Source organism: Ursus arctos, unplaced genomic scaffold (assembly GCF_023065955.2).
Source record: "Ursus arctos isolate Adak ecotype North America unplaced genomic scaffold, UrsArc2.0 scaffold_32, whole genome shotgun sequence".
Lineage (NCBI taxonomy): Eukaryota > Metazoa > Chordata > Mammalia > Carnivora > Ursidae > Ursus > Ursus arctos.
The window spans coordinates 6,892,370-6,906,356 of record NW_026623008.1 but is presented as its reverse complement, the minus strand read 5'-3'; the positions used below and the strand labels follow the sequence as shown (position 1 = coordinate 6,906,356).

General features: G+C 57.1%; 1 protein-coding gene across 5 annotated transcripts in view; it reads left to right on the top strand.

Annotated features, from left to right (window-relative positions):
* Positions 1-13,987, top strand: part of CTNNBIP1 (catenin beta interacting protein 1) — a 47,078-nt gene that overhangs the window by 17,049 nt on the left and 16,042 nt on the right. For all 5 annotated transcript variants that reach the window (XM_044391431.3, XM_044391429.3, XM_057305167.1 and 2 more), the window contains 3 exons: positions 4,905-4,989; positions 9,591-9,709; positions 10,273-10,363. In XM_044391431.3, coding sequence (XP_044247366.1) covers positions 9,614-9,709; positions 10,273-10,363 — 187 coding nt within the window. In that variant the 5' untranslated portion in view covers positions 4,905-4,989; positions 9,591-9,613. The remainder of the gene's footprint in view (positions 1-4,904; positions 4,990-9,590; positions 9,710-10,272; positions 10,364-13,987) is intronic.

Below are 13,987 nucleotides of genomic sequence, written 5' to 3'. Positions count from 1 at the left end.
TACGGAGCAGCAGACCAGGCTCGGGCCCGCCTCCCTCTCCTTGGCCCTGAGTGCTTTCTGCCCATTTACATGTAGCCTGGACAGCATGTCGCATAGTGGTTCAGAACTTGGACGGTCTGGGTTTGAATCCTGCCTCAGTGGAGAGTGGAACGGACTGGCTGAGTGATCACTGGGTGATCTCTGCCGCTCCGTGTCCTCCTTTGTTGAACCTTATAATGACGTTTGTTCTGAAGCCTGAATGATTCATGTACACGAAGGGGTGAGCGCAGCACTTGGCCAATAGTTAGAATGCGCGTCAACTATTTCTTTAAAGGCGTTCTCACCCCGGGGTGATTGTGCCTCCCGGGGAACACATGGCAATGTCCAGAGACATTTTGGTTGTCACAACCAAGGAGGAGCCGCCGCTGGCATCTCGCGGAGAGAGCCCGGGGAGGCTGCTGAATGTCGTATGATGCCCCTGACCGTCCTCACAGCAAAGAACTCCAAAATCTCCATTGTGCCAAGGTTGGGAAACTGCTGGAAAGCACCCCAGTGATTTAGGGCGCTGTGTGGAACATGGAGGTGGGGTCCTGCCCTCCCCCCCCACCCAACCCCGTAGTTCTTCACCCCTTATCATTCCTTTGAGCCAGTTGGGGACCGATGGTTGAACTGGGAGGGAAGAGGGAAGAAGGGAAGCTGGGTGTGTTAAGCCTTTGAATTCTTACTGTGTAGTCTTGTTCCCACCACCCCCCATCCTATAACAAAAAGATCACCTACTCACATTGTCTGTTGTCACCTTGTGATCTCATTAGAGTAACTAGTGTTTATAGAGCGTTTGCTGTGTGCCAGGCACTATGCCGAGTGCTCTCTCTCTCCCTTATCTCATTTACAGCCCTGATAGGCAGGTGCCATTATCATTCCCATTCTACAGATAAGGAAACTGAGGCTTTCTGATGGGAAGGCTCTAAGCTGTCTGCGGCTCAACCCCTGGTCCTTTCCCAAAACTGTTCCGCTGCGTCTCTCCCGTCTTGGTTGATAGGAGTGCCGCCTTCAGCTGCTCAGCCCCCAGGCCTGGGCGACCCTGTCTCATGCACCTGCCCCCACTGCATGCCGCGCCTGCTGGCCCTCCCGATGTCCTGTCCACTCCTCTTGCCTGGATTCCCACCACGGCCTCCCCTTGCGTCTGCTCTCAGCCTCCCGCCTCCTCTCTGTGTCAGACTCAGGGCGGTCCTGCCAACACCCAAGTCAGGCCAGGCTATACCTCTGCTTGCTGCCCCTTCTTACAGGTCCAGGTCAGGTTTTCCAGAGGCCTCACTGCTCTTTGCCCCTTGTCCCCGTGCGCATTCCCTTCCTGTGGCACCCGGGGCCTTCCTTGCTATTCCTCCAGCACACCCACCCTGGGGCCTCCATCCAGCTCTGCGACAGCTCCCTCCGTCACCCCGTTCCAGTCTTTGCTAAGGAAGGCCCACCCAGCCACCCCACATTCCTGGTCCCCTCACCCAGCTCGATTTTTATCCTAGCACCTGTCGGTCACCTTCTTCCATCCACACTATATTATTTCCCATTGATTGATTTTTATTTTGTTTCGTCTGCTCTCCCCTCTCACCAGAGCATGTAGGGATTTTGGGCTGTTTTTTCACTGATATATCCCAATACGTAGTAAAATACATTTGTTGATTGATGACTTCCCCAGGGCCACCGGGCTGGTGATGCGGTCGCCAGGATGCCAGATCTTCACCTTTACACATGTTGCTCCGTCCCCCTCACCCCGTTCAGGGCCTCGTCTCCCAGATCTGGCTGCTTACCACGTTTTGACTCTGTCTCCGGAACACTTTGCAGATGTCCACTGTAGGAGCAACTTTCTCTGAAGGACGGTTCCGCCCTACTTGCCAGCCCTCGTGGGCTCCTCCGTGGCCCGTGGAGCCCAGTCCTCGCTCTAAAGCCTGTCCTCACGGCCCTTACCAACAGGCCTCCCACACCCCTGCCCGCGGCCGCCGTGCCAGTCACACTCTTACCCAGCTGCCATCCTGCAGTTCCGCCTGCCAGCATGCCCCCATCCCCCATCCTCACCATCCCTTCGCCGGCATTCCCAGCCCAGGCCCTGGCTCCCTGCTGGTCCAGAGGGGGCTTCCCCTCCAGCTCTGCCCCACGGTCTCCTTCCCGCTGCAGCCACAGTGGTCTCGTGAAGCTCAGACTGAGTACCCCGGCTTCAGTGCCTCTCCTCAGCCCTCTCAGAGCCCCTTGGGGCCCAGTACCAGCTCCCCTTGACGCCTCTCACCCGACACCTTCTTCCTCCAGGTTTTCCAAAGACTACATCTTCTCCTCTGGATGCCTTCCCTCAGGGCTGAGTCAGGCTCCCCGCTGCGTGTCCTCAGGGCACCTTGCACTTATCCTGCGCACTTATCCCTCCCGGTGTCTGGGGGTGCACGCACCTGGGTGTGACTCACTGGGAGCCCCTCATCACAGGCAGACCACGGCTGTTTTCTCTCAGCTGTGTATCTTCGATGCCTGGCACGGGGCCTGGCATGGAATAGACGCTCAGCAATCGTTCAGAGAACGTCCCTGTGCCTCCAGTGCCCTTCTTCCTCTCTGCCGGCAAACTCCTATTCATCCTTCAAGACCTAGCTCCAGGTTGCTCTCCCCGGAGCTCCTCCGCTGTGTTCTTGCAGAACTTTGCACACTCCTATTCTGCCACTTACTGCACTGGGCCCGAGCCCCCGGCCTTTCCCTGCGGCTGCTGAGCTGCTCTGGGGGAGGGGCTGGGCATGGCCACGCACGCATCTGGCTCTCTGGCAGTGTTCGTGTCTTAACCCGATATATCTCTTTGGCTCGTCCTTACGTGCTGTTTGTGTTGTTTTCTGTTTGCTTTGTGTAGTGTGATTTCCTCAGCCACTTGGTGGCTTCCTGGAAGGCAGGCTTGATGTCACAGCCCCACTTTTGTATCTCCTGTTCCCTGAGCCTGACACGGGGCTGTATACCCCAAGGAAGGTGTTAGTGAATCCTGCTGGAGTCAGTGTCGCATCTACTTCAGATTCCGGGGCCCACGGCAGTTTGCGAGGCACCTTGACATTCTTTTTCTCATTCTGGACCACTTTATAATTTGCAGGGCCCCTCATAGGGCCCCTTATTCAAAAATGATTAAGCATTTCAAGATGGTGATAGCCGAGCTCTAAACCAAGGATGGGACCTGCTAGGCCTCAGCTCATGAAGCCCGCCCTGATCTCATTGTAGCCAGTGCAGGGAGACATGGTAGAGGTCATGATTTCCTTTTTATGGTGGGCAAAATGAAGGGCCCAAAGGGCAGTGACCAAGCTCGGGGAGCACAGTTGATCGGCAACAAAGCAGAACTGAAAACAGTCCAGCTCCTGGAGCATGCTTACTGCCTTCCACTGGCTCAGGAGCCCCCAGAACTTTGAGCCTCAGTTTTCTTCTCTGTAAAATGGGGACATTGACCTGATCCTAAAAATGGCAAATAGAACAGTTGGTCACCAATCCCCAGACAGTCCCATCTGGAACAGACCTGCAGCCTTTGGATGCCTCCCCTTAAAATCACTAATACAAGGTCCTCTCTGCTTCTTGGAAGGACCCGGGTCCTGTAGACAGTAGGAGGCTAATTGGCTGTTGTGGTAGTTGAAGAAATTAAAGACCCTCAGAAGTAGGAGGAGGCTGCCTCTTCTCATCTCTTTTTGAAGGAACGTGGGGACTTGGGTGGAAGGTTCCCCAGGGAGCCTTGGTATTTCGGTGCTTTGATATCTAGAGGAATAAAAGAGCAATTAATCGCTAAAGATGCCTGTTCCCATAGGGGCGGCTGTTCCCGCAGTCTGAGGGCAGAGGGAGTGTTCCCACAGGGGTGGGTGACGGTTCCTCCCTCCGAGGGCCACTGCTGCTTGAAGAGATGCACAGACCAGAGACCGGAGGGTTCGGGCAGCGTCCACCTGTAGGGCAGGCTTTTGAAATCTCACTTTCTCCGGGAAACACGTTTTCTTCAGGCCACCCCCCCTCCCCGGGTGAGTGAGCATCTTTCTTTGCCAAAAGATAGTGGAAGAGGGGCTTCCCAGCTGTCCTCGGTCCCGCGCCTCCCGCAGAACAGGTGTCTCAAAGTGTCACCCTCAGACCTCTGTCCTCACAGCAGGGCTGAGAGTTGGGAGTCCCCCTGTAACCCAGGGCTCCGAGGTCAGTGCGCACAGCGGAGGAGGTGGCCGGGCTGGCGCGGTGGGCACCGCTCCCTGGTGCCCCCCACCTGCCTCAGTAACCTGCACGGGACCTCCGCAATGAGGTTGTGCGGCAGAGGCGAAAGAGGAGAAGACAGTGTTCTTTGATTCCTGCAAGAGGGGTGTTAGGGGCCGGGAGACGTGTGGGCAGGCGGGCAGCCTGTAAATGACCCGCAGCTGTGTTTTATGTGTGTGTGTGTGGGGGGGGTTTAGTTTATGTTTACACGTCCAGCTACAGATGTTCACCAGGCACAGGACAAACAGAAATGCACATCTGAGCACACAGCAGGCGGAGCACGCGGTCCCGGCGCCTGGCTCAGGTGACGTGCAGTGGGTGGGACGCCTTCTGGTGCAGGTGCGGGACTTGCCCGTCAGCTGCCTCGAGTGACTCACTCTAGCGGCAACATCTCCCAGCTCAGCTCTCCATTGGACTTGGTGACTAACCCGAGGCAGGAGGGTGTGTGGTGACCTGCTTTAGCCGGAAACGACAGGCGAGCCTAGCTGCAGTCAGCACCTGATCCCAGAGGTGTTGGTGCAGGTTCCCCGGGCCGGCCAGACACACAGGTATTTCCAGACCGCGGCAGAGCCCGTTGCCACGAGCTTCCCACCAGTGTGGTGGGTCCATGGGCGTGGGCCGTGTGCTCTAGCTTCGACTCCCGCAGCCCCGCGGGCCGTCCCGGCTCCTCCCATGACCCGTGTTCTGTGTTTCCACAGGGCCCCACCTTCCTATTTCTCCCCGGCCACAGCCCGCCCATCACAGTCGAGCAGCTGTTTCCCTGAAGTTAATTTCCAGAGGCAGGTAAGGACCCCTGGGGAAGGACTCTGGTAGCAGGCCGTAGGGCAGTGCTGGGGAGCGGGCCTTGGGTTTGGGCTGCGGGGCTCGAATGCAAAGGGAGCTCCTCTCGATACTGCTCATAGTCACCTGCCCGTCAATGCTATGGCACTGCTCTTTGCTTTTAGGCTAAGATGTGTGCAGTGTCTGAATTAATATTTTGTGTAAGTTCTGTGAATCACACAATTATAGAACGTTGTTTTACATTGCATACATGTAAACGTACCTTTTTAAATGTAAGCGTTTAAAATATATCACAACTTTAAAAAAAATGGGTAGAACGAAGACAAGTGTGGGGACCCACAGAGCAGAGGTGGGTTGTGTGGGTAAAGGACACCCCTGTTGTCTTGCCCCAGCTTGAAGTGACTCACTGTTTTCCAAGCAGGTGTAAGACCACCCCGGGTGTAAATGTATATTCCAGTTTTATAAATGTGGGTATTCAAACAGCATGAGCTTCAAGTTTCTACATAAGGATGCACGCAGGTGGCTGTATTTGTGTGCAGGGCCATTCGTGCCCATCAGAAGGAGGCCAGTTTTCAACGCTGTTTATCAGAATGGCCTGATTGCTGCATGGAACACTTGGCTGTCCTGCTCTGGGGTTCCTTCTGCGCCGAGGTTCTTCTGAAGTGACGGCCGCTGCTTCAAGCTGGAGACCGTGTGCTGGGAGAGGCTGGGTTCCTGCAGGGCAGGGCAGGAGCGTGCTATCTCACGTGTGAGCTTGATGTTTCCCACGGACTGCAGTGTGGCCTCTTAGGCCACGGGCCACCTTGTCACTTTGTATGGATCCCTCCTAGTGGTTGGGATCCCCGTGCCAGTCAGCCTTCCTCCCACAGAGATGCGGGCTCAGAACCAACAGGAACGAAGGGGGTGTGCTGGGGAATATGTCTGTACCTTGGTTTCCCTTAATCACATCGGTCCCAATCAGATGTAAGTTTCTGGACTTATACCCACGTCTGTAGCCACGGGCCTCTGCCCTCACCATTTCATTTGGGTAGCTGATGGTTTCCTGTTTCCGTTTTCCATTTTCTGGCTCATCTACATTTTCCCTAGTTAGCTCCCACAGTGGTGGCTAGGAGAGGGAGCAGGTCTGTCTCTGACTTGGGCAGTCAACATCGAGACATTTTCTCAGGACTTAGAATGGAAGTACCGCCTTTCTAGATGATGAGATGTTTCCAGAGCAGCTGGGAGACCATAACTGAGAACGGCTTGTCACCTTTGCCTCACGGCTCAGGACTGCACAACTATTTTGTCCAAATTACTTGCAGTTTGGACTTACGTAATTCAGACCCATTTCACTGGAGCCCAGTTCCTCATCCCTACAGGGGAGGATGAGGGTTTTCTAGTGAAGTTAATCTGACGCTTGTGAGAATGGTGATGGAAATCGAATAGCATGTTTGCTGGGATAGGCACCGAACCCAAGAATGCTTTAGTAGACTTGCCGCCTGTCAGCGACTGTCGCGTGTGTGTTGTTTGGGTGATTATGATTTACTCTCTTCAGTTACTAATTTTCTTCACGTGGACACCCCCGCTGCAGATTCTGTTTAGGACAGAACCCTGTAAAGCAGTCATGATGTCCTCCTCTGTTTTGGATTGAAGTGTGAAGGGCGGGCGCGTGTGCTCGTGGCTGCTACTTTCTGCCCCAGACCCAGCCCTGGGCGTTTCCCCTAGCAGGCAGCAGGGCAGAACAGCTCCCGTAGAGCTCGAAGAATACTAGAAAGCCAGAATTTTTAGAAATGATGACTCTTCCTCAAAGCAAGAACAGACAGTTTAAGAAACTGTTTCTGCCAAGGAAGCTGAAGTGGGAGTAACCTGGCCCCAAACACCCACTCAAGCCCCATGACACCTGAGGCCCATGGCTGGGTGGCGTTTACCCCCCCACCCCCCGTAATCACAGTTTGAGTGTGGGAGGTCCCCCGGACACCGAGGCTCCAGTGGAGGACAATGGGATGACATCCATCTGTACGTGATGCCAGGATTGCTGGACAGAGCAAATTCTGTAAAATAGACCATGTAGAGATTCACACACACCCACGCTCATGGTCACGCTCACACACTTCTGCAGTTCTGAGCCCACGTCTCTGTTGGAGGAAGCTTGGCTGGTCAGGGACGGACAGTGAGGAAGGGGTCCCCAACCCCTGGGAAGCCAGGACCCCTAGGTCCTGGGATATGCAGCATGACCAGATACGTATCCTTGCCCGAGTGGGGCCGGCCCCTGGATGATGACTAGATCTCGCTGTGGGAACTGGGGCTGGGGTGTGCTTTGTGACATAGGATCAGAATAGGGGCTTGAACCAGATGGGCCTGTTGGGGAGTTGGGGTGGGGGTAGGCGGGGAATCTTGCTGGAATTCTGGTTCTTTTGTGTGTGGTGACACCTAGTGGCAGGTCACCACCGGTCTTCGATGCTGTCTTTCACAAGGAGAGGGCAAACTGACTGTTTAGCCCTTGGACACAGGACGGGGGTGGAAGATTTTTACTCCCCGAAGCCCTGACTCCCAGTTTGAAGGCTTTGTGGAGTGTGTCAGAAGTCCTCTGGGGAACAGGACAGCCCACGGCACTCCACCCGCTTGAACGGGAGCCCTCTGCCACGGCTCAGCTTGGTTATGGAGCCTGGATTAGGCACTTCGGTCAGTTTCAACACGGCGACATTTGGCCCTAAATCAGTGTGGATACTGTAGAAGGGAGAAGCTTAGACCCCACAGACCGTCCTGATTTTCCACTCAGCCAGCCGGCGGTATCTGTTAAGGGCCTCCCAGGCACAGTGCTGGGCTGTGGAGGATGGGGTGAGCTAAGCGGGCCCTGGCCCTCTAGTCGAGCAGGGGAGAAATGATAAGCAAGTACTCCAGCAAGACCCTCTCAGAAAATTGGGATGAGCCTGGGCTATGTGACCCAGAGGATGTAAGGGTTGGGGGGACACAGAACCTGCTTCAGTTAATGCTGTCAGGAAAGGTTCCTTGGGAAGCCATCTTTAAGCAAGTCAAAGGATGAAAAGAAGCCAGCCCGGGCTCAGGGGACACCCAGTGCAAAGGCTGCTGGGGGAAAGATCTTCTTGGTATGTTCTAGAAATAGACCGGGGTCAGGAAGGCAGGACGCGAGGGGAGGCGTGAGAAGGAGGCAGGGCCGCCCGTGCAGGCCTCGTGGGTACTCGCGTGGCTTAGTGGAGTGGAAGGAAGTGAGGAGGGGCTCCATGTGAGAAGTGACGTCCCACAACAGGGCTCTCCCACTCAGTGGTACTGGGGAGTTAGTGTTGTCCACTGGGCATGGCGGGGCTGCCTCCCATCAGTGGCCCTCTGGAGGTGGCTTACCCGTCTTTCCTGGTTATCAGTGTTCATTAGGTTTTTTTCTGAGCCCAGAGGAGGTGGCAGGTGAGAAGATGGTACAATAGGGAGTCTGGGGGGGAAAGAATGTGGGGGGAAGGAAGGCCCCAGAAGGAGACATGCTACATCCAGTATACAGCTCTACGTAAGCCCCAGCTTGCCAGCTTTTTAGCCCATCGTGTGGACTTTTAGGGCCAGAGCCCCTGTGAGCTTATGGGGACTGAGCAGTTGACAGGGACCTCCAGGGAGGCTGGTGCCCAGGGCTCTGGCACATTTCTGAGTCCACCCTCTGCACAGAGAGCAGGCCGGCCTGGGAGAGCCTGCTGGTCCAGGGCTTGCTGGCCCCTGGATGGACGGCATGAGGAGTGTCCTTGGCTCACGAGCCAGGTTCCCTTGGTCTCCAAGTGCAGCTCCTTGGCGCCAGGGCTGCCGAGGCTCCACCCCCACCAGCTGCTGCGTTATTTCTGACTCATCCAGGAGTTACAAGTGTGTAACCCAAACCCCTCCACGCCCGGCTTCCTCTCGGCCGGCTCCTCCTAGAGGGGGGAAACCCTGGGACTTCTCTCCTGGGACCTTTGTGCAGGTCGGGTCCTTGCTGTCCCTGGACACAGCTGCTGCCTGCAGGCGCTGCCCTCTGACGAGGGGTGGGCGTGTGAGGGTGACAGCAGTGAGCTCAGGTAGGTATCTGTGCCCCATAGCCCGGGCCTGCCTGACCCCATCGAGGGACTCCTTGGAGCCCAGCCCAGGTGCCAGCCTCTTGAAGTCGTCAGGGGCTTTTGCGGAGGGGGCTGCCCTAGTGTTCGGGGCTGGGTCCCGATCTCACGGTATCTCCAGCCAGAGGCGCCGGCTGGCTGCCTCTGGTCGTGTCACTTTTGCTCCTTGTGGAAGTTGCACAAGGGGCACTTTGGGCTTCATTCAGCACATCTCCTGTGGCTCATCTCAGGGTTCTTGCTGAGGGGGTGGCTGGAAGGTTGAGCTGGCCAGAAGTCCTGGGTCAGCTCAGTGTCCCTGGGCCCGACAGCTCCTCGCAGAGGGTGCTGGCCGCCAGCGCCGCTCCAGGATCGAGCCGCTCAGTCTGGCTGTCTGGGGCCAGGAGGGGTGAGGGAGGAACGTGCAACTCGCCAGCTGCTCTGGGCTCTCAGAAGCGAGACCCTGAAGCCCTGCGGGCTGCCTGGCAGCTCCTGCCGAGCCCCCGTCTGAGTCTGGTGTGTCTCGTTCTGACCCCCACTTCAGTGCTTCTCCTTACTCTACAGGAGTCCCTAGGGCTGGCCAGGGAATGAACCGTGAGGGGGCTCCCGGGAAGAGTCCGGAAGAGATGTACATTCAGCAGAAGGTCCGAGTGCTGCTCATGCTGAGGAAGATGGGATCAAATGTGAGTGCCTTCAGGGTGCCGAGCCACGGGTCCCCCAGGGAGGGTGCAGAGCAGAGAGCGGCAGCCACCTCCTGTGACAGCCCTGCTCTGGGAAGGGGGGTGCTGGCTTTGTGGTTCGGCCAATTCATGTCACTCAGAGCCCTGCCCGTCCGTTCCGGGGGGACTGCTGGGGTGGTCTTCCCATCCCTGTGCTGAGCTTGGGCCCGGGGGGGGGGGGCAGGGCGGTGAGCCCCTATAGGCCCTGGACTTACTCTCCTCCCGTCTCCCCAGGAGGTGTCCGAGGGGCGCTGGGCAGGATGGGCCCTGAGAGGGTAGCATTATTCAGCAAGAAAGGGATGGGCTCCCTGGGCAGGCCCCGTGCTCCTCGGAACCCAGTCTCAGATTGGATCTGAGCGGCAAGGCCTGTGGGACCATGGGCCAGGCTTCAGGGTGGGGGGAGGGGGTTCTCGCTCTGGAACTGAAGGGTCAGGACTCAGGGACGGGATGCCAGGGGTAAGAGGAGGAGGTACCTTTGGGGAGCCCGTGCGTGGCGCCCCTCACCCGTGGCTGTCTCCCCCTTGCAGCTGACGGCCAGTGAGGAGGAGTTCCTGCGCACGTATGCGGGGGTAGTCAGCAGCCAGCTCAGCCAGCTCCCCCAGCACTCCATCGACCAGGGTGAGTCCCAGCCGGGCGCCCAGCCGCGCCCTTCCTGGAGGCACTAAGTTGTGGTTCCTGGGGCGGACCAGGAGGGGTGTAGCCGCCTCCCATCCATAGAACTCAGTCCCAGGCCTGGGCCCATCTCTTTCCCCAGGTGGGAGCCGAGGACCCCATCAGGTAATGTTGGGAATCCCCCTTTTTAAGCCTGGAGAAGGCGAGAGATAGAGGCATTGGGGAGCCCCTGTGACTGCAGAGGCTCTGGTTTTTGCATTTCCTGTTTTTGGCTTGATCCCCGCCCACCCAGCACCCGGTGCAGGAAGACCACCCTCGTGGGCTAGACCTGTCCTGGGCACCAGCCGTGCAGGTGCTACCCAGGCCAGAGGCTCCAAGGGCTCTGCATGCCTGAGGGCTCCATCTGCCCGGGGGAGTCATTTCCATTCTGGTGCCCTTACCCGATCATGATAATGGTGGCGGGTGACACTAGGGTATTTATTGTCTAGCAGGCACCTGCTGAGTCCCGGACACACATCATTTCATTTAATCGTAGAGCGGAACCGGTGATATTACTTGCACTTCACAGGCAAGGAAATGGGTTCAGCAGCAGTAAGGGGTCGCCCTGGTCGTATAGCCCGTCACCAGAGGGCTCAGGATGCACAACCTGCTGCCCGGCTCCAGGGCAGGGCTCGACGCGGTCTGTCCTGGAGCAGCAGGAGGCTGGGCACTTATGGGCTTTCCCATCCTGGAAGGCTTACTCTGACCCTGGAGCCCGCAGTGTCCTCACCAGCACATCCATCTAGTCCTTTCCTTTTATTTTTCTCCTCGTTGGCATTATCGGCCATGAAACCGTGCGGCCTGGCCTGCGGGGCATCCGATGTGAGCTGGCCCCCATCATCGGAGCACCGAGGGGCGTGTGGCTGATCGGTGGGGCCCAGGAGGAGAGCAGGTGTAGCACTCGAGGCCGCTTGTCTTGAAGCTGTCCTTGCTCTCCTGGAGATCACAGGCCTCAGCCCTGGCGCAGGGCCCGGCTCCCTAGCTCTGACGCCGGCTGTCACCTGGCCTGTGCACCCCACTCAGCAGAAACGTACAGGGCGTCCCCGTGGCTCCGGCAGCTCCCGGGACAGGCACTCGCCAAGCACAGCCTGCCTGGGTCACGCTCCTGCCGCAGCCTGTTCTGTACCGACGGTACTGCCAGGGGTGGAGTCCGCCCCTCCTGGGGTTTTGTTTCCGGGAGAGACCCTTTCTCATCCACGGCTGGTCTGGGTTTCCAGCACGGGCCCCCCCTCACTCCCCAGGCTCCTGAACCATATCTCCCTGAAACCCTCAAGCCCCTGTGTCCCTAGAACATCGCTTTTTCTCCCACCCCAATTTTAAGTCACTGAATTAACCAGAATTGGGGCTGGGTGATAAGGATGCCTCTAGTAGGATGCTCTTAAAGGAAAAAATCAGTAAGTTGTAGAACTGTATGTCATTGTGGAAAACACCCCCACAAACACACACACACTCACACATGTATGTGTATAGGAAAACAAGCTGAAAGAACATAGACCAGGCTGTTAATAGGAAATTTTAATAGAGGGTAGAACTATATAAGGGACTTTAACTTTCCAAGTCACATGTTTTTGAAAAACTAGTATTTTTACATTGCACATGCATTTCTTTTGTAATAAGGGGAAGTTTAAAAAAGCATTAAGAGACCTCTGTCTCTCACCTAGCTAAACCAGCAGTTGAGAATAAAAATGAACTGTGTGGAGTGAAGGTCATGATAACCTCACCTGGCCTGAAACTGCTGAGCAGTCAGAAGTAAGCTGTGGGCATGTGGGTGTGGCCCCAGAATCTGGCCTTCCTAGTTGTGGGGTGTCCATGGGACAGCCAGGCAGGCCTCAGATACATCTCCCCAGGGAGCAGGCTTCTGGAGCTGCACCAGGACCCAGCTGGTGGCTGGTGTGGTTCCCTGCTGTTGGGGCACCCTGCCTGCTACCCCCCGGGTCCCCACAGTCACCCCCGAGCTGAACCACGCAGGAAGACACGCTGCCGCAGAAAGTCCTGAGGATTCCTGTGGACTGAGTAGGAGGCGAATGGGCAGCCGTGTGTGGAAGACCTTTACGATCTTGGCATTATTTTTGTGTGCGTAAGGACCCTACAGACAAATGCACAAATGTACAACAAAACAGCAATCAGTAAGTCTGTCCCGTGCTGGGGGCACAACCCCGAGAACAGGACCCTGCGTCTCTGCCCATACTGTGGGGCCAAATGGGGCTTGGCTAACTTCCTAGCCTGCCCACCTTATCTGTTGGCAGGACCTGTTAGCTGATGCCACAGGGATGCTGCTGGCAGGGATTCGGGTGCTGTCCAAGTGGTAAAAGTCCCGGATCATTGCTTCCAGTGCGTGGGATCCCAGCATAAGAGACGCCCCCCCCCGACGCCCCCCCCCCCCCCCCCCCCCCCCCCCCCCCCCCCGCCAAAGGCCTAAGAGCAGTCAGCGTGGTGCGTGACAGTCTGGCAGAAATCTGGTGTGAGCACCTCCTGCCACGAGGTGGCACTGTGTCTCAGCAAATGCCCAGCACTGTCCTCTGCAAAGAGACACAGAACAGCCTCCTTGAGCTCCCCTCAGTGGGGTCCTGAGACCAGCCACCAACAGGACAGAGCTTGGCATTGGTCTGCCATCATTAGACTCACACACGCTTCCCCTCTGTGGCTGGAGGGGTCTGGTACAAGGAGCGCTGCTGGCCCTCCCTAGCCCCAGGGAGGAGAGGGGGCTGGGCATCCCTCGCCCCACGCCCAGGCCTCCCGGTCTTCCCTCAGTGAAGTGTGATCCTGTGCTGTATCTGCTGGGTCCGGGCAGGTGCCAGACACCGTGCTGCATGGGCCTGCACCATAGGGGCTCCCTAACCAGCACTGAGCCTTGGGCCTGCCTGGCCTCTGTTGGGCCGAGACCTCCCATGATGGCCTCTTTCTGGAAGCCCTCCTTCCCCTCCCTTGTCCTCTGTGATACACCTCTCTCACCTCTCTCTCTGTCTCTCCATCCCCCGCAGCTCATCTTCTGCCCCTCTGCTCACTGTCCGTGAGCGCTCCTTTTCCCACACCACACTGATGCTTTCCATGTTCTGCCCTCCCTTCTGTCACACCTTCCCCTGGGGGGGTCTCACCGGCCCTGGTCGACGTCCTCCAAAAACACCCTCAGCCCAGACCCTCTCCTGACCCGCCAGAACTTTACATTCCCCTCCCTCCCCACCATCTTGCCACAGACAACCCACACTCAGATCCAGATTCTGGATCTACCCCCACGAACCTATTCTTCTGCCTGTATTCTCAGTGGCGGATGTACCACCAAATGCCCAGTGCGCCGGCACTCCTCTTTGAAGACCCGAGTGTCTAGTAAGTTACCAAGCCCTTGTGATCCTTCTGCCCCAGTGCTCCTCAGATCCGCCCTGTCTCCATCTTGGTTCGAAGCCTCATTTTGTCCAGAGCCATATTCATTTTTGTCTTGACCCCTGCAGACGGTTCTGGCATCTTGACTTCCCACCACGCCCCTCCAGTGCACTTCCTACCCTTACCTCAGCAGGTCTTTCCCCTACTTAAAGTCTTTCAGTGGCTCCTTACTGCCTTGCGATTGAAATCCAGCCCCCTTGCGTGATAAGCAAG